The 20,810-nt window shown below is 41.9% G+C and overlaps 1 protein-coding gene across 1 annotated transcript in view; it reads right to left on the bottom strand.

Moving 5' to 3' along the window:
- Positions 1–3,876: 3,876 nt before the first annotated feature.
- The window catches only part of ppp1r37 (protein phosphatase 1, regulatory subunit 37), a 43,206-nt gene continuing 26,272 nt past the window's right edge, over positions 3,877–20,810 (bottom strand). Inside the window, exons 3-13 of the mRNA XM_061072463.1 lie at positions 19,384–19,429; positions 19,130–19,230; positions 15,540–15,659; positions 13,000–13,150; positions 12,720–12,875; positions 11,205–11,317; positions 9,540–9,681; positions 9,277–9,443; positions 6,579–8,367; positions 6,380–6,465; positions 3,877–5,285 (exon numbers count right to left, since the gene is read on the bottom strand). Coding sequence (XP_060928446.1) covers positions 6,389–6,465; positions 6,579–8,367; positions 9,277–9,443; positions 9,540–9,681; positions 11,205–11,317; positions 12,720–12,875; positions 13,000–13,150; positions 15,540–15,659; positions 19,130–19,230; positions 19,384–19,429 — 2,862 coding nt within the window. The 3' untranslated portion in view covers positions 3,877–5,285; positions 6,380–6,388. The remainder of the gene's footprint in view (positions 5,286–6,379; positions 6,466–6,578; positions 8,368–9,276; positions 9,444–9,539; positions 9,682–11,204; positions 11,318–12,719; positions 12,876–12,999; positions 13,151–15,539; positions 15,660–19,129; positions 19,231–19,383; positions 19,430–20,810) is intronic.

The following is a 20,810-nucleotide window of genomic DNA, read 5'->3' as shown; positions in this document are numbered from 1 at the left end:
AATATAAATGTAGCTGAACACTCACCAGCCATAAGGCCGATTTATGCTTGTACGTTTTTTCTATTACGGACAGATAAGACCGCCCTACCCGTCGTGGAACGCCCTCTCCGAGCGCCTCGGACAGCTTTTCGACACCTTTGATTTTTCTAACTGTCCGTGTTTATGTCGGAGAGCCCACGGACAGCCCTTGGCTGTGATTGGTCCGCGAACGACATCATTTCTGTTCGACATCATTTCCGGACCTCAAACTTCCTGCTTCCTATCACAACTATGATTCTACGATTAATGTGACGTGTGTGTTAAGCCAGCGGAGTTGTCCGGCTGACGGTGGCTCGTTAGAGCACTGACGGCATGTGTGCACGGTCACATAAGGTTATAACGAGCTTTCATAACGGCGCTAGCGGGCTAGGCTAGCGGGCTAGCAACCATGCTAACTGCGGTGGTAACAGTGCAAAAACCCGCCGTCACGACTTTAATTCCACTTCTATCATGACACTGTTTCTATAATACCGTCAGGTTAGAAGCAAACACTGGGTAGTGGTTAGTGCCAGGAGTCCCTGCTGACTGTGTGTGGGAGCAGGGGGAAGATAGCTAGCTCCGTGTAGCTGCATTAGCTGTTGCTAATTCCACAGTTTTAAGCTGTGGGATTAGCAACACAGTTCGGAAACTAGACCGGGGAACCGCTGCGCTAAGAAACGATAACATCAGCATTTTGACCTGCTGGGTGTCACTTTATTTTATTTAGTTGCCATCGTAGCCTACACTGTGTGTGAGGAAAGTGGGGAGTAAATAAACAGCGTGGACTTCTTCTGATTACTCGTAGGTAGGTAGGCTTCTCCAAGCTTGTCTTCTCTTGCACCACCTGCTGTTCTGGCGGTGAATTGTTTTCAACACGGAGAGGTATAAATGAAACAGTGTCCGTCCGATTTGTCCGTTCGTCCGTCCGTAACGGAGTCGGAGTAGCATGTTTCAGCCTTAAAGGCTTCTTATTCAGGTTTCTCATTCAGTTTTAGTGTGAAAAACAAAGGAGCCTCTTACACATTTGGCTAATTTCACTGCTCAGGATCATGTATGTAAAGTGTTGAAAGGTCATTTAAAATCACGTTTTAATCACTTTCTCACAGCCTCCTGTAGTAGTGGAGCATTGTGGAGCAGGGATGGATTAGTGCAGTCTGGAATTCCTTCAGAGGAGAATTACAGTGAGATGTACAGAGTGGAGCTCCCACCCTCGGCCCCCCGCCACCGCTCCACACCCTGCAGACCCAGGAGACGTGAACCCCCTCACCCCGCACCACCCATGTCACGCCAGCGACAGAGGGAGGTTCCAGGAAAACCTATCCCTCCACATTCAGGCTCCAGTGTTTCTGGCTTTTGGATCCATCAACTGAGGCAATGTCTTTTCGTGAGCAGTCCTGCCTTAATTTTGTAATAATTTTGAAAAGGAAAGAAACCTGCTATTAAAAAAAAATCTAGAAGAAAATCTTCAAGATATGAAGGAAGTAGTAGAGGGATGTGTGAAAGATTCACATAATGTTGTTTTAGTTTCCCTCCTCCTGTTGAAAATTAGCACACTATAGGTTGTGAACATCTTTATTGAAAGAAGTTGCTTTAATAAAAATGACATGCCACTTTATTTCTCAAGTCATTTTAGCTGTCGGTCTGTTCCAACACTTCACTCACACTAAAGTATATCAACAACTATCAATGGGATGACATAACACAGACGTCCATTGTGAAATCCTGAGGATTTTTTGAGATCCCCTGATTTGTGCTCTTGCGCCACCTGCCTGTGAACATTTGCAGTTGTCTTGTAAAATATCTCAACAGCTAAAATGAATGTATTGCCATGACATTCATGCCCTCGTCAGAATGAATGACAATAAGATCTAGTGCTCTCATCAGGGTAAATTTGAATTCATCAATGACCAAAGAGAGCATTATTTGTACTTTGTGATATTTAGCAATGTTAGCTTATAATATAGTTATTACTTATTATAGTCTGTGAGAAGGGAGCCAGTGTGTCATTGAATATTCTTTACAGAGTTCATTGCTGAACCCGTCTGGCTCTGGGGTTTTGTCATTTGTCAGAGATTTGATTGTTTCTGTAGCTTCACGTTATCTCTGCTAAGTAGTCACTATCAGTTTGACTTCAAGTTGGAAGTTTGCACTCGTGCAGCAATGTTTGCACATCTCCTGGTGTTGCCCTCATTTGAGATGTGTACAATCTTTCAGAAAGCTGTTGGAAACTTTTATTCATATCTTTATGGGAGGTTAAAGGTTCCCCTGTATCTGATTTAATTCTGTGGGTTGGACGCTTATTGTCGAATTTGAACGGCTGTCTTGCGAGCAGCCTGTGTGGTGTGTCGCTAAACTCATACTTCTGCTTCATGTACACAGAGACTTTATCAATTCCTGCTGAGTATTTTATTGAGTTTGAATTTAAGTGTTAATATCTGATTAATATATTCACAAATCACAGTCAGTAAGGAGCCGTCTCAAACCTCCAACTTCTCTGTCTTTGAGGGATTTCACTTGGTTTCAAAGAAAATGTAAATGAGCAATGATCAGAGAGAATTATGTAAGATTACTTATCATGGGTAGATTGTGGCAGCAGTTTGCCATCAACCAAAAAATAGGGTAATCTAGTAGAGACATCATAGGGATGAGAATAATTTGTACTCCCTCCCTGCTGGATTTGAAATCATGACGTGATAAACCAGTGAGTTACAGTAACTCAGAAAACAAGACACAAACTGAACATAACTGTCAGGAATTTCTGAAAGAAACTGTTAGATTTGGATGAGATTTAGTTACAAGAACTTTAAATTCAAATCATGATCTGATTATGAAAAAGAAATATGAGCAAATAAAGCAACAACGTGGAACTGAGGAGACAGTTAACTTCCATCACCCCCCACCTAAGACTTGATGAACAAACAAGAATGTCACTCAGAGTCCAGACCTCCACCAAGACCAACAGTTCCGTAATAGATCCAGATTTTTCGTTAGATCTCCACCATATTACACAAACACTCATAAATATCAGTTTTCTAAACATGGCTGATGTTTTTCATCAAGATCCATATATTAATCTCTGAGTAATCAAGCAATATATTGAAAAATTCCTGATCCCGCTATGTTAAAGAAAGTGAAAAGAAGAATTCCTGGATCTGCACCAAAAGGAATCGGCTTCTTCCCAAAACCACATCACATCTTTCCACCATGTTTCATGAATATTCATTCAGTTGTTCTGTACACGTTTGTTTTCCTGATATTCATTTGCAGTGCGCCAACATCCGGAAATCACAAAACTGCTCATTTCATTGAATCATTCACTCGCACCTTTTGTCATTACATGCATTTATTTGAGAGGAACAGATTTCGCCATACATATCTTTGTAATTTCCGGCACATTTCAATTAAGTTAACAAATTATTATTAAAAATTTCTAAAAATTAAAGCATTACAAACAGTGGGGGAAAACTCTCTGTTGGGTGGAGAAGAGCAGGAGGGTCCAAATATGCTCCTTTTCAGAAGAAAAAAAACTAAACAATAAACTTGATTGTATCAGTCTCACGAGAAAAAGAAAAAACACAGCTCTCTTGTAAAGTTTCACTGTCTTGCTTTGGAAAATTCAGGACAAGGTGAACAGAGACGTCAGGATGTGGAGAGACTTGTTACATGATGCTGTGAAATCCTTTGTTCTGGCTCCACTGTGGGGAATTATAAAACACAACCACCAGCGCCCCCCTGTGGCCACATATTCACCCAGCAGAGAAGCGTTCAAGCAACAGGGTATTTGCTTTCATTAGTGCTGCTACCAACCATTCAATCATATAAACCTTTCCTCCCAACACAGATCCCCCCCCCCCCCCCGCCCTTAAAAGAAAAAAATATTCTAAACTAAATATTTGCTCTATTGTGAATCTGAAATATACATCAAAAAAGGAGGTTAACCATTAAAAGCAACCCCTAAATGAAAAAAAGAGATAAAATGAGGAGGTGGTGAAGAAGACAAAGAGGGAAAAATAAATCAGAGGAGGCTCATACAGCCGTGAAATAAATAGAAAAGAACTGATTTCTCAAAGCAGCCAAAACGAAAAAAAACAAAGGATGAGTGAAGTGACGACTTTGAAGGCAACATGGATGATGAGCTGGAGCGGAGAGGTGAGGCGGCACCGAGTACCAACGGAAGACTGAGCGACAGGAGGGAGGAGAGGGGAGGTTACCACAGAGTGTCTGAGAATCAACGACGACAACTTCTTTAAACTGTAAATAACTGAACCAAGAGATTACAGCATTGCTTTCCAACATTCGCAGATGTTCTGTTGTTTTTTTTCAGCATTGTGACTTAAAAAGAAAGAAGCCGTTTTGTTGTAGCGGTGGCCGACGGCAGCAGGTCCTCCACATCAGCGGGAGGGGACGCTGATTCCTGAGGGGCCAAAGTGAGCAGAGGACAAGAAACAGACGAGAGGAAAACCACTTTGGCAAAGGTCCCTTAGAGTTTTTTTTTTGTTTTTTTTTCCTTTTCGTAAGAGGCTAATTGAGGGAGGGTACACAGACGTAAAACGCTGACATTTAAACAGACACGTTGACATCTTCAGCTTACGTGAATATAAAAGCCTCCGACGGTGATCGACTTCCACTTGGAGAACAAGTGTGTAAAGCCAGCAGGTCCCCGCAGCATGGTCCCCGACTTTTATCTGGTCTTCTGTGTGTGCCACCAACTATACTTTTCTCATCGTCCTTGTCCTCGTTAGGTCTCTGTGTGCGTGTTATGAAAAACCTTTAAATGCTAGTTATTTCCCCAACTACAGTCGATACATAAGAGAGCGAGTATGGATTGTGGGAAAGGTCTGTGTTCTGTCTTTGGTTCGGGGTTCATCCTCCCTCCTCTGTCCTCCATTGTCTCTCCGTCAGATGCTTTGTGTGTAAAGATCGCAGATATGACAAAATGTAGTGATAACATGGTGACTTTATTCCTCTTCTCCCCTCCTCTTTCTCTTACTCAGTGTATATGTATACGTGGTGAATGTAGTGTGGATGTAGAGGATTCCTTATTTGTCACAGCCGAGCTCCACAGTTCGATTTTGTCCTTTGTGTATTTTCCAGAAGTTGCTTGAGTTCTCGCACGCGGAGCTTTTACTGTAACTCCAGGTCGTCTGTCCTTCATGGAAAGGGGATGTTGGTGGTAAAGTCAAAGAAACGACAGAAACATCAGAGGTTTATCAGTCACGCAGTAGAGCCAGACAAACTAGCTGAGTGCTCTCATGTCCTCGCGGTCCCTGGGAAAGCAGAAGAGAGGAGATAAATTAATTCTGACTGTAGCAGAAAACATTTTTAAACAACCAATCATCCACAAATGATAAACCATATGTCATACTTGAACTTATTTCAAGGCATAAAACAGACAGAGTTAGAGTCAGCCTCATCTTCTTCAAACATGGTGGCCTGAGGTCAACAGCAGCGGAGGGAGCTTGGGTTCTCTCTCGTGAAAGACACAAATGGCTTCTTGCCATTGGACTTTTAGTGGTTCAACCTACTGTTCATTTTCTGCTGTGGCAACCACACAAACAGCGCAGGAGGGAAATGATTAAGGAGCTGATTTAACTACCTTGGTTCCCTGAATTACACTTCAGATTTAAAAAAAGAAAGTCTGTCTGTACACCTACAACTGACAGTTTGGATAATTTGTGTTTTTGTCTCGTTTCAAGTTCTCAACAATTACACAAGTGAGTGTCGTCATAACAGATGGAACAAATTGGTCAGGGGCACAACTGTGGTTTTCATTGTAATGACACAACAGTTTTGTAAATGTCCTTAGTGAGATGTATTTCATGTATTTCAGTGCACGTCATAGTAGTGCATGTGCATGACATCAGCTGTGATGTCAACATGGCCTCTGCCGCCTCCTCCGTGCTGTGACGTCTTTCAGAACAAACACACACTTTAAACACACCTGTCACCTGCACACCCCAGTGCTGTTACACCAGAAACACTGTGGCTACACCTTCATTTTATACAGTGTATTAGCTACACACAGAACAGCACAGCTATGCTAACAGTGCTTAACCAGCTGCTTCCTGGTGTAGAGAGTTTTAAAAAGTGTAAAAACGATTAAACACTTGACAGATGACAATTTTACCAAGCTGTATAGCAACTAGCTGGATTGTTTTTGTTGGGTTTCCTGTTAAGTTCTAGTTCTGGTTGTGTTTCGATCCTTCAGCTTTAGTACATGAAGGGAAGGGGATATGTGAAGGGAGGCCGGAGGTGCGGCGGATAAATCTTTGGTTCTGGTCCGTGATGGTGTTGCTCGTATGATGATGAATCTTTGTCTAATTCAGATTTCTATTGCACATACATAGAGACAAATGTTTACCTCACAACCTCATGGTGCGTCTCTTCCTGTTTCCAAACTGGCCTCTAGCAGCAGCTCCTCCAGGTCCTGTGTACAGCTCACACTCACTGCACGTGTCACACACAACACACATTATCAGAGAGACTTTCACACCAAAACAAACTGCAGGTGTGACTTTATCTATCTACAAAATAGAATATCAGCGATTAAAGGGACTCACCGTGCTCCATCACACAGCTGCCAGGTTTGGGGCTCTCGGGGTCGAGAAGATGGAGGGAGAACTCTGGCTTGAGGCCGTTAGGTAGAGCTGAATTCACCTCCTCTTGGTCCAGAGCTTCAGGGAAACACTCGTCTGCAGAGCTCTCATCGGCTGAATCCTCCACTTTCACTGGGGAGACAGAGCCAGTCGAAGCAGATTCTGGACTCTCTGAGGATTCTTCTGCTTGAAGACTTGTCTCTTGTGTATCACTCTGAGAGGCAGCAGGAGCCTGTTGATCAGTCAGGACAGAGAGAACAGTCTTCCTCTCTGAGGATTCTTCTGCTTGAAGACTTGTCTCTTGTGTATCACTCTGAGAGGCAGCAGGAGCCTCTTGATCAGTCAGGACTGAGAGAACAGGCTTAACGCTCTCTTCATCTGCCTCTGTTTGCTGCTTTGGACTTGGTTCCTCTTGGTTTGGCTGGTTGTCCTCTTCCTCTGTCGAAGTGGGGTTTTCGATTTCTGACAGGGGGGCCGATGCTTCCTTTTCCTCCTCCTCTTCCTGCGTTTGGTGTGGTGACTGGTTCTCCATTGACACAGATGCTAACTCAATCTGTAGTTGTTCAAGTACAGGTTTTGGAGGTTGCGTGTCTACTGCAGGAACACTATCATGGGTTTGACTTGGTTCATCTGACTGTTTACACTCTTCCTCTGTACTATCAGGGGACATCAGTTCTCTGCCATCTTCTACCTTCTCCTCCTCTCCTTCTACAGAAGTGTTTTCAGGTTGGGGGCTTTGCGTGCTCTGTATAACGTCCTCAGTGAGCTGAACTTCTCCAGCCTGTGCTGCTGAGGAGTCGGAGGGCAGGGCCGGTGCTTGTAGATTTGGATCTGTGACTTTGGGGTCTAAAGTACTAGCTGTTACATCTTCTGTGGGTGGACTTGTCGACTGTGTCTCTGTGTGTGTCAGTGGAGTATTTACTGTGGACTCCGAGTGTGCTATAGAACTCTGCTCCGTCAGGGTACAGTCTGTTGACAGTGCGGGTGCAGGTGAGTGCTCTTTCACATCCTCCTGTGTCTGCTGTGTTTCTGTGGGTGTTTCAGAGGCAGGAGGTGTCATGGGCTTCTTTGAGAGCTCTTTAGTTTGGCTGAGAGCTGCCAGTGCAGCTCTCTGGAGTTCTAACTGCTGCTGCTGCTGGTAGGGGGGGCTTTCCACCCGGGTAACCGTGAAGACCTTACGACCCCGCCCCGGGCTTGAGACTGATATAGAGCGACCGGGAGATGGAGGAGTGCCAGGGGGAGCTGGGGATTCTGTGATGGTGATGTCCGGAATGATACATGGCCCTCCTGCAGGTGGATCAGACGGGGACGAGGAAGTCCCAGAGGCACTGAGGGGGGGCTGTACGGCCCCCTGCTGGGTTTGAGGAGCAGCCTGGTTTGTGTTTGTGGAGCAGGACTTTGTTATCACCTCCTCCTCCTCCTCCTCATCATCCTCAGTGTCTGAATCAGACTCCACGTTTGTCTCAGAGCTCGCTCCAGCCTGGATGCATGCCTGTTCTTCTTTTCCTGTTGTTTCGATCACCTCCACTATTTCTCCTTCTTTCCCTTCCTTGTCGTCTTTCGCCTCTGATGCTGGTGCTTCCCCCTCCTCTTCTTCTGTGGTTCCATCCTCTGTGGCGATTTCAGCCATGGATGCGGACTGTCTCATCTTCTGCTCGGTTTCCTCCTTCTCTTTGGCCAGGATGAAGTTCCTCTTACAACCATTCTGGATCTCAGCCAGCAGCGCACGCTGGGTCTCAATGAAACTCTTCACCTAAGAGACACAAAATTTTCCTCAACATCTCAAATAAACCACGAGAATATCACAATAAATATAAATTAATAAGACTGGTGTTTTAGTTTGTGACATTATCTTTCCTTCAAACAGCAATTTTCTTTGAACAGAAAAATAAGAGGATCTTTGTTGTGGCTTCCAATTTCCTGCCATCTTTCTACTTGCAGCACTCTGATGAAGAACTTAAGTAAGTGCCCCATTAATCATATTAAAAACATTATGGCTGGTGTTATTCTGACCAAAACCAAAGTTATTTTTTACACTTTCTGTTGCTTTCGGCACCAAGAATAATTTTCCCTTCTGAACACACAAATTTGTAAAATTTCTTTAAAAAAGGGCAAAAAAAGTCAATGGTGCTCATGTTGGGGATTAACATCAGCTGAGGATTCGGTGCTCTAGCAAGAGTTTGCTGCAGCAGAGCAGAGTAGGTGGGATTGGCTCAAAATAAACTACAGTTCATCACAAAGATGGAACACGTCACCCAGTGAAACAGTGTGTGACTCATTGAGTTGTTCTTAATAGTTATTGTAAAGCAGAGCTCTGTGGTGCAGATGAATAAGCGCCATTAGGCTTATCTTAAGATTTATAGACATACTTGTTGATGGGATCACTTCATTGTTGGTTTTGGAGTTATTCCTTAGGCACCAAATTCCACATTTGAGTGGAAGGATCAGTTTGACATGCATCGAGTCCATGAGGGAAAGTCTGGGTCTGCTCAGGCTACCTTTGTGTAGCCCAGGATCTATCACTTGGACCACAAGTGCTGACAAACATATGTGAGCAGACACCCAGCGGAGGATAAACACAAGTGCATCTGTTTAGACTATATCTGGTCCTTTACCTCCTCTCTCTTCTACCCCCTTCCCTACATCTTATCTTCATGCTCACAGTTTCTCTCTTGGGCTCCCGGTCGAGATCGAGACGCAGCAGAGAGGTGTTGACCTTCAGGGCGAGCGACAGGGCCATCAGTCCACCCGTCTTGATCTCATTCTCCCGAAGGTCCAGGCGCAGCAGTCTGGGGCTCTCAGCGATGAATTCAGCCACTGCCACCGCTCCTACAGCATAGATGGCAGGAATAAATCACCAATGCAACAGACAGCAAAAACTATTTACAAGAAATGAAAAAGGGGAACACAGGTATTAGTTCCCACCTTCGCAGGACAGTTTGGTGGAAGCAAGGCCCAGTCTGAGCACCGAGCGGTTGGCAATCAGTCCGTCTTTAAGCCTGTGGACCCCTTCATTACCCACCGAGTTATGACCAAGGTTCAGAGTCTCCAGACTCTGAGTGCATGGCTGAGAGAAACAACAGAAGAGAATGAAAACAAAGACATGTCTGTGTTCAATGCTAAAAACGGTTATTTCTTTAGCAATGAGGCAGTGTAGTCATAAAAGTCAGATCACTGTGTTGCTGATGGTTTGAACAAGCAATTTTTGCTACGTAAGAAATCTCTGTTAATTTTGGTTTATTGGTTATCGTCATATGCCAGACATTAGCATCTCATTGCATTAGGCCACCCAGTGACACTGTGGTTGTTTCCAGGGTCTTTAATCAGTAGGAGGGACAGTCATGAGACGCACTTTATCAGTATGATTGGAGGGATTTCTACTTCAAAATCCTGCAGGCCTCAAAGCATCACACCGTTTCTTAGAAGAGCTCAAACATGCAGGACTTTATGTTCTAAAAGAAAAACAATCACATGCTTCTAAAATTAAGTCGAGGACTGTGTCTTCATTCTCTATAACTAACAACATGCAGACGTTAAGGTAATTCTTCAGTCTAGAGATAGATATAAAAACTTTTCTACAAAAGTTTCTTTAAGATCTTAAGTAGTGATCGGTCAGTTTACATGAATTGATCCTACGATGTTTGAATTTATATCTATTAACTTCTTAAAAGCCAATCAGACAGAATATAAACGAGCTGCAACTTCATATAAAGCTGAATGGAGGATCATTATTACTTTCACATTGTTTTCATATTGACCTTTGATACCCTTATGATATTTAAAAAAATTCTAATTTTTGTTTGCGCAGACTTGAATGACAGAAATTTTATTCTTGAAACTATCAAACTTCACTTAAACACTGGGTCAAAGAATCATACGACCAGAAATATATATACAGAGTCACGCTCTACTCTGCTGCTGCATGGAGCAGCCATTTTCACTTTCACATGAACTGATAACCAGTAAAGAGGGCTCTAAAATTAACTAGGCTGTGTGGCTGTTGGGAAGTTACATAACTGGTATGGGTCTACACAATGGTAGCATAGACCACCACAGCAAACCCAGTGGGAAGAATATTACCTGTCAGTGTTCCAGTGACATTTACTTTTTCATAGGTACATTCTGTCCATTAATCCATTTGAATACTTCTGTGCTTGAACACCACATTGAAAACTGTGTTTACCTTGCAAAATCTTTGTTTTATCTTTTAACCAGCACAACGTGGCCAACAGACAATTAACTGTTTTCATTTTGACATAGCATATCAACATACTGGATCCCAAAACACACAAGACACAGCCGGTGAATACGCCGGACTGCAGAGGGTCAAAGAAACAGACCTCAGGCTGGGTGTATTAAGCAACAGTTAGAATGTACAAGTGTGGATGTAGTCAAGCTGCCGAGCATGAACAGATGCTGTGTGAGGAGAGGGAAGGTATAACAAACAGCAGAGAGCTATTATGATCACTTCTCTGACAGTGTAATGAGCGGATAGTTGAATTGTGCACAGACACACACAGCTTGTGGTTTTCCTCTTAAAACCTCTGATGAGTGTGTGTGCAGTGCGTGCGTGCGTGCATGCGTGTGTACCAGTGCAGCAGCTAGGTAGCCCATGCCGTTGTGTGTGAGCTGATTGTTCCATAGGACCAAAGTGACAAGGCCTCTCCTCTGTTCTTTCAGTCCCTCACACACGTAGGACAGACCTGAGATGACAAGAGACAGAAAGCAAAAGAGTCAAAGTTAGTGTTTCTGCCTTTAATTTAAAAGTATCAAAATTAAGCTAAATTAAATGGTCTCACATAGCAGCAGCTGTTTGCATTGACCATTTACTTTATTATTTCTATATTTTATGTTCTTTATTCGCTGTTAAGCTGCCATAGGGTAACATTCTGTCAAAACTACAATAAAAAGTGTTGATGCGGGAGAAAACATTAAATATTTGCTTAAATGGGAAAATGAAAACCAGTGCAAATCACGATAGATTAGTGTATTTGTGTTTTTTTCCTTAAAAAAAGCACAGACAAAGTGATCGATCAACCTCTACCTTTTAAAGCATCATAAGCAGAGCAAAACTAGATGTATCCCCTCAGGGTTGTTTGATTCTGCAACAAGACATGCTGCAGATAAGTAGGTCACAATCTCCCCTTCTGTTTCTGAGTTTTGTTGTTTGCTAATGGTCAAGAAATTAGGGGGTCGCTGATGTTTGACATTTTGAGTACAACATCTTGCCTTTAATCAAAGGACATTTCAAGCATGAAATGGAGAGAGAGAATGGGGAAGTAACCTAACCCGTGGCAGGTGCATGTGAACTCGGGCCTTCATATGTGGGTCTCTCATAAAACCAAATACAAAGTGGCATCTTTGTATCCAATTAGGAACTTTAAAAATGTTAACCTTAACCGACATCATGTTAATTATCTATTATAAACAATACTAAAAATACTAAATACTCAAAAGTGCTTTACATTCCAAGTCATATTAACCTATTCTCACACACACACACACTCATACAGCATTGCTACACACAGCACTTATTCTATCACACACTGTTCACTGTCTGCACATCCGTCAGGGTATCCTTAAAGTTCAGTAACTTGCCCAAAGACACATTGGAATGCAGCCTGGAGGAGCCAGGAATTGAACGGCCGACCTCTTCTACCTTGTGAGCCACAGCCGCACAGATTTAAAACAACTAAATAATAAACCTGGCTTATCATACTAATACAACAATGATGTGAAAAGATGATAAAACTAATAATTGCATTACAACACATCTGTCCTGCTGCTGGTCAATATGCAAAAGGTATTTTCTGAAAAGATAGGATTAAGGTCCAGTTACTTGACTGGTTTGTACTTGGCAGGATGCCTCTATGAACTTTATGTAACTTTGAACAATATGTATATTGTTTACTGTATATTCCATTCTTGGCTTTGTTTTACTTATCCAAAGGGATCAATAACCTCTTTTCTGAGTTTGTGAAAAAAGGTACAGAGGTGTTCGCTCGATAACAAATCTTTTTAACAAATAATTCCACCTTGAGAAAACACATAGGCTTTAAAACAGTCCTCTATTGTTACTGTTTGTGCTCCATCAGTGCTGCGTACCAGAGTCTAGGATGTGGTTGTTACGCAGGTCCAGGATCTGGATGTTATAGTTGAACTTGAGCAGGTTGCCAAGTTGGGCTGAATCCTGCAGGCCATTGAGCTTGTTGTCTGCGAGGTACAACTCCCGCAGATTCATGTTCATCTTCAGAGCCGTGGCTGAGCAGAAAAAAGAAAACAAATGAAGGTGAGGGAAAAGAGGGAGATGAGAAAAACAGGTCTGAAAAGAGAAAACCCCTTGTACACCACCCCATCGCCTCCCTGGTACTTTTCTCTCTCTTACCCAGTAACATGAGCGGTCTGCCAGATATTCCTGCATTCTCCAGGTGGAGGACTGCCAAGCTGCCACTGATCCTGAGAGCTCGTGCCACAAAGGGAGCCGAGTGATCCAGCAGGGGCGTGTTATGTGCATCGAGATACTGCAGAGAGCTCGTCTGAGGGGGACACACACACAGAGATACAATTAATTTTCCAGAAAAAACAGCTCAACCCGTGACCCTGAGGTAACACACACATCTTCCACCATTGAATCCTCTCGCAATCTAGTTGGATACTTTTACCCTTGTCGTGTAACCTCCCATTATCTCAGCTGTAGAACACTGATGACAAGGCCAACTAAGAGCTACATCTGTTTCCATAAATACAACTTCATCTTCAAATGACAAAAATGTTGTGAATAAACAATCAAGCCCAGATGAAAGTAATGTCCTCTTTTTTCCCCCCCTCTGATGAATCCAGAAGCTCACATGAGGGATTCAGGGACACATTGTTTTCAAAATATTTGTGTGTTCTGTGGGTCTTTGCTTAAACGAGTGATGACTTCAAACAAACTACAACACAAAGAATCTACAAACTAGTGTGTGTTTTTTATTCATCACCAGACACTAGTGCCTGTAGACTCTGGAAAGCCTTTTGATTCAACCACTGATGCATTAAAAAAACGTATCCTCTCAGAGTCAGAGCTGTGACTACAGTAGAACTGTGGTATTCATAACTTTTTGTAAACAGTTATTGAATCATTAGTAAATGTGATTGAGAATTTGTTGTTTTTCCCTCTATGAAAAACTATTAAGAAGACCACACAACTAATAATAATGTAATTTGTGGTTTGGTAAAGAGATTAGTGTTGAGCCAGGAGCTGAACTTTAACCCACAAAATACCCACAAACTCAACTAACTTAGAAAACTAATGAAACCATTTTCATTTCAGACTTTTCACAACTGTATTAAAATCTTCTTTTGTAAAGTGGTTCACTGTTGATTCAAAGAACACTGTACAAATGAACCAGCAGCTGTTTGTATCCTTGTGTTTCTCACAGATTCAGCTCGAAAGGTGAAATATTAACGTATTTGCGCCCAACAGTACCAAGTGATTACTGACGTCAGAGAACGCCTTTGAGGGCAAGAGCATGACTCTGGATGTGTCGACAGAAAGCAGCAGAGCTGCACAACAACAACAGCAAACATCAGCCAGTGAAAAAGAAGAGCTGAAAGATTTGTCATCCCCCCTGGGTACAAAGCAACAATTACAAAAATCGGTCGTATTGGAGAACCTCGAGGTTGAAAACAAATACTTTTATAGTCCATCCTCAATGTTCACTTTGAGAGACAAAAACATTTCCAGGGTTTCCCCCAGAAAATTTGCTAAGCCTGGTGGTAGGGCTGCTAGAGAAGCCTTCTCGCGGTCACCTCAGCTACCGCCGTAGCTGAGGCCCTCTTTTTTATTTATTTTTATCACATTGGAGTTGCTAGTTTAAACCTACAGTTTTGCACTTTAATATTTGAGCCTTTGTTTACATTTTGTTTTGTGCTGCATTATACGATGACATACAGTTTGTTGTTATCAAAATAAAATTAACTGAATTGAAATGGTCAATTTGATTTTTTTGGAGGAAAATTGATTGTTTAGACTAATCGACTAATCGATAAAATAGTCGTCAGATTAATCGATAGAAAAATAGTCGTTAGTGGCAGCCCTACTTAATATTAAAAAAAATTCAAGTTTGCTGTGAACATAGCAGTCAGGCCTCTTTTTTCAGAAACAATGAACCGTAACAGTTAGGTTACCAATAAAAGGTAAGCCTACTACTTCTTTGCTTTCAGCCAGCTACTCAAACAGACAAGCAACAAAATAACAAACAAACAAAATACACAGGCAAGTGTCGGCCTACTTTGACACAGAACTTTGTAGGGCTATTTGAATCCTCCCCATATTTGTGGAAAATGTATGAAATAAGAAGTACCCTATTTTTAAATAAATAAAACCAAATAGCTGCAGCCTAATAGTGTAACGGACTAGGTTTATGTTTATGTTTGGTTTTGACTTATGTTCAGTAAAACACTGTGTTGAAGGAGCGTTCTGATGTCTGAGGGTCAGTGAATGGGTCGGGGTGGGACATGTGACTGTTTGGACCAATAGGATGGGGTTGCTTGGGGATCGGGGCTCAATGAGGAAGTGAAGTGTTGTTGATGTGTGCTAGTGACGGATTTTTTTTTTTTTTTTTTTAAATAAAAAAAACAAGCGACGCTTAGCCTGGCGGGGGAGGGAGAAAAGCCTGGCGGCCCGCCAGGCCTATACAGCACTGGGGGAAACCCTGCATTTCACACTGTTTATTGTCATTATCCCATCTATCCTCTAATCACATATTTTGTTGCTGTACAATAATTAAATATCATGCTGATAAAAACATGAGGGGTTTACTGTTGCAGTTATTATGTTATTTTTTAGATCCATGAATAAAAAATGTAATATCTGTTCATTCCTACATTGTCCTTTTCATCTGCAATATAGATGTCACACACTGTAAAACAATGAACTCTCACCTTTCGCATCATGTGAGCTGCTGCCTGCCATCCCCGCGTGCCAATGTGCTTGTTAAAGGAAATGTTGAGATGTGTGGCGGACTCATAATACTCGATCATGTCAAACAGAGCTGACGCACCCTGAAAAACAAAGAGAGGTGGAAAAGACAAATACAGTTACTGTGAGGGTATTATACAAATCCAGCAGTTAAACACAGTTGATCACAATGTTAAAAGTGTGAACCAGATTTAGAGATGTTACAAAGAGCAGCTGTTGTTGCTGCGGTAACAGTCCCTCCGGACAGGGGAGACCTGCGGAGGTGTTTCCATGACGGCCTGAGGTGAGAGGTAAAGAGGTACCTCTCTTGGGTTACTGATGTATTCGAAGGGTCATAAGATGAATGGAGACAGGAAAAAGAATAGCATTCAGTAAAGCGTATAGCTCTGCCAAGACTTAACAATCCTACACACGTCTGTCTTTTCCTAATGATGATAATACTAATTCAAGGAAAAGGAAGTACTCTCCACCAAAATGTGAAAATAAATGATTTTGTGTTCAACAGTGTTTCGTTTTTTGTAATCGTATAATACAGTTTTATCTTAAATATGAATCGGCAAAGTAACTATAACTGTAAGATTTATACAGCGGTGGAGGGGATGTAGCATTCCCACTTTAGTTAGCTCCGGATGAGAATCCACACACTGCCTGAGAGTATCAATATTCACATTAATACAATATTACCATCTGAAATGCGGGGGAAAATGTACTTCCCCCATTTCTTTCTTTCAACATTTGTTTTGATTTCTCAGAGAACAATTTATGGATCTTGTAGATCTTGATGAAAACAGATCAGGCATGTTTAGGAGACTGATATTAATGAGAGTGTGCAATTTGTTGCAGATCTAATTATAAATCCAGATCTAGTGAATCTAAATATGTTTTCATGACTATCAGGGGTTCGCTGTGATATGTACTCTACTGTGTTTCATTCTTGTTAAATAAACTTTGTTGAGTATAAAAAAGTTACTGATGAGTTTTATGTTGAATTGTTGGTTAGATGATTATTTGACTAGTTATATCAGCTAAACTCTAAAGGTCAGGTCAATCACCAGCTGAAAAATGTTACTGAATCTTCAGTGGTTTAAAGCTGTGGTGCCTGTGAGGCCTGTTCAGTGAGAAGCAGCTGCAGAAAATAGAGCGAGATGTCTGGTTCTGCAGGACAAGATTGAAGTGCACTTGTGATCAGTTTTTTAATCTCATTTTGGTTGTCGATGCTGTGAGCTCCATGTCCTTCATCCATCACTGACACCTCCAACTCTGTAAAAGTATTAATGACACTGGAGTAGGGATGGGTGGCGTTTATTTAATGCTATTATGCATTTCTATATTATATATTTATCTTACATATTAGCATATTTGACAGAAATATGAGTTACTGAGTCATTACGTCTCATGAGTAGATTCTTGATTAAATTCCCCAAAAAAGAATGAGCAGATGATAGACCTGCTCCTGTGCTGCTGGTCTCAGGATGCGATGCAGATAAAAATGAAAGTATGAGTTTATACTCTACTGAGGCTGATGAGCTGTAACAAAATCCGTCAGGCTGCTGTAAAGCATCTCATAACCTTTTCCCCCTTTGTGTGCGTTTGTGTGTGTGTGTGTGTTTGTGTGTGCTAGCAGACATTACTAAGTATACACAAGTGTGTTTATCTACAGGGTGGGGGAAGATGAGTCACATTCAGTCTTATAAAACCAGCCTGCGTAAGCCTCCCTCCCTCTTCATCTCCCCCAAAACCATTTTTCTGCTGTCATCTTCGCCTATCATTCCCAACAAGACGACACTGGTGCAGATATGAATCTCTGCCAAATCAAGATATCTACTCAAACGTAAAAAACACCCACCCACACCTTCATTCAGTTCCTTTTCTATCCCACCTTCCTCCATGCTCGCCTCAACCAGGCACACTTCCTTAATATTTCCTCTTTTCAGTGTCTCATTTTATCTGAGCCAGAGACCAGACAGTTGTCGCAGACTGGGACACTGATCTCTGGTGATTCAGTCACTGACTCATTCAGCTGCTTCATTCACATTTCCGGTGCAGTGTTCCATATTGGGTGAAAAGTGTGTCATTTTGCATTTGCCTGGATTGAAGGCATGTCGAAGTGTGTGTATCTGTTAATAAATATCCGTTTAAAAAAAGGATCTTTTCACTATTGTCCATTTCAAGCCTTATGATCTTCTGTGCAATCTTAAATGGAATGTGAATGCATGACTGTAAGTCACTATACATCTGACTGGAAGTCTGCTGTAACGATAAAAAAATTGTTCTACGTGAAACAAGCATTAATTCCATATTTCCATCATTATTTTCACATCTTACTTAAATCCTGTTGCCTGATCTTATTCTGCAGAGGTTCAATGACAGCCCAACAGAAAATTGGAGACACCAGCTGTTTTTTCCCCCCCTCAACAAACCAAATGTCAATAAACCAGTACAAAATTCCAGGTTAAGGTACAAATGTGAATGGTACCCAATCCTAGTCACCGTGACCTTTAGCCACTGAAATCTAATCAGATAATCTAAGAGTCCAAGTGACAACTGGTAAAAAATATATGAAATTCCCCGGTAGAGTTATTCTTAAGAGTGCATTCATCAGGCAAAAAAAGGTTTGTGAGGTCAGTGACCTTGACCTTCAGATTCCAATCAGTTCATCCTTTAATCCAAGCAAATGTTTGTATCAGATGTAATAAAATTCCCTTTAGGTGTTCCTCATACATCACATTCAAAAGAAAATTAGGTCTCGGTGACATTGACCTTTCACCACCAATTTGTACTCACCCTTGAGTCCAACTGAACATTTGTAACAAATGTGGAGAAATTTCCTCAACGGATTCTTGAGATATAGCATTCACAAGAATAAGTTGGACAGACAAACAACAAAAAACCATACTGCCTCTGGACACAGGCCCTCGCAGATGCATAAAAACTCACTTTGACTCTGATGGAAACAGCAGACATTAAGAGATAGTCTGGAAATGACATAATAGCTGCCAAATTTCCTAAAATCTACAAGTAGCTCTGTAGACAGGACAACAATTATCTTACATCTGTAATTCTGCTGGAAAACAGAGAGACTGTTGCCTTAATTCATTCTGTAGTTAAGGGTGAGAGACCTCACAAGGCTTTGCCAGACCGGAAGAAAAATAATGAGCATCCATTGTGACCCTTCCTCCCCTAAAAAAATGTATCTTGAGGAACTGTGGCTTGAAGCAGGCCTTGTGTCTGTGTGTGATTCAGTGCTGTGCAGTTTATCTGGAGCTTTGTGTGACAGGAAGTGGTCAGGGCTCTGTGTCCCTCTGCAGCGCTGTCTCTGTCTGTGCATGTCTACAGCCCTAAAGTCCCCAACGGTATTTACACAATTGGACATCTGGAGTAATCAGAAAACCCATGGCAAACACTTCACATCCTGAGTGAAAAAACAGCATCAGGCTTAAACTGAGGGCAGAATGGAGGAGCAATAGAGAGAATGAAAATGAGGGAAAGGCATGCGTGAAGAAAGCACTAAGAGAGGTGAAGTGAGAGACAGATTTAAGTGAGATATTCTTACGTCTTCATCCAGGTTGGTCTGCTCCAGGTCAATCACTTTAAACTGGACCCTCTTCAAAATCTCCTCCAGAGACTCACAGGCTTTATAGTCCAGCTTCTCACCTAAAAACATAACCACATACACACATCTCGTCAATTAACATTAACATAATATAGCATCATAACAACAAGTTTGTTCAATTTATAACCTCATCAAAACAAGTTTCATACATTTATAGCGTTGACTACAACAGTCAGGCTGTTTTTGGTGCTTACCTTTGAGATCTAAGCATTCGTTCCGCTGTGTCAGGTCTTTCAATTCCTACAGAAAGAAAAAGAGGCAGTGTCAGTAAAAGATTGTGATATAAGATTATTATATAATATATTTCTCATGGAAGCAATCTGTGCTTTTCACATGTTGAAACCTCCTCATCACATAGGGGAGGGGGGAGATTTGATAAATCAGTGCTGGAGACAAAATACAGATCCTGTGTAAACTAAGATAAACCATATCACTGTGCTTTGGAGCAGTAATTAGCTGGAAGAGGGGCTATTCCTGATGCCATTTCCCCCCCAAAAAAAGGTCAGTGTGGCAGTGATGCTCTGTTAAGTGGAAAAATATACTATTTTCTACAGCTGCTTCACGGTAAACGGCTATCCTTGGTTTGCTGGAGGAAAACTTTAAATAGGAAGCAGAACACTGGAAATATTTGGTTTACATCAGAACTAACTTATCACAGCTCTGACACAACTGGGTGGTCAGTAAACCGAAAAGTAAGTTTGAAACTAAACTCACAGGCCGTGTTCACACCTGTAAACATCCACCCAGAGACAAACAATCACACGTTGTCAGTGTTAAGATCATCTGTTCACACCTCGCATTAAAATGCATCCTGCACGTCTCTCCAGTGACAACTGGTGATTGGATCTCACTTTTCGGTTTTATTTGCAGAAAATCACGTCCGTCATTTGTGAAGAAGAAATTATGTTGTTTTTACCCAGTCTGAGTTTACAGATGTGTCTGATAACAGTATCTGGGTGTGTGTGTGTGTGTGTGTGTGTGTGTGTGTGTGTGCGGTAGAGAGAGGAGAGAGAGTGAGAAAGAGCAAGTAGATTCAGGAGTGGCTGAATGGATCGATGCTGTGTGTAGATCTTCTATGAAGACAGATTTGACCTATTTATGTGATCAGTGTTGATGTTGTGGGGGTGGCCACAAACAAATCATTGAGAAGCTTTCCATTAATTGTGAAGCTGCAGCGGGTCAGAGAACGTTAGCCTAGTAGACTGGCCTTCATACTGTCTGTGGGCCCGAATGCATTTTGTTCACAAAGCAAAGTGAATGTGGCCATATGTGTCCCTGACGACCTCCGAGTTCGTTCAGATCTGTTCTTATCGCAGACCACTGGTAATCAGATCACTCAGGACACATGTTAATACCAGGTACGAACGGGGTTCACAGTAATAACCCTAAGTATTATTAATTATCATTAATAACCCTAACCCTAAGACATTTCAAAAGTACAGAGAGATGAAAAGACTTGTAAAAAAGCAGTTTTTAGATGGAGGGTGATCCTGAGTTGGCTACACGCTGCAGTGAAACCACACGCGTTCATGGCTGGCAACATTTAAGCACACTCAACCTGGCACATGAAGGAACGTGACTTGAATCATGTGGGGCTCTCAGTGTGTGCTCAACCTGACCA

This window comes from Limanda limanda, chromosome 6, assembly GCF_963576545.1.
Source record: "Limanda limanda chromosome 6, fLimLim1.1, whole genome shotgun sequence".
Lineage (NCBI taxonomy): Eukaryota > Metazoa > Chordata > Actinopteri > Pleuronectiformes > Pleuronectidae > Limanda > Limanda limanda.
Note: the sequence above shows the minus strand (reverse complement) of the source record. Positions and strands in the feature narration are given on the sequence as shown.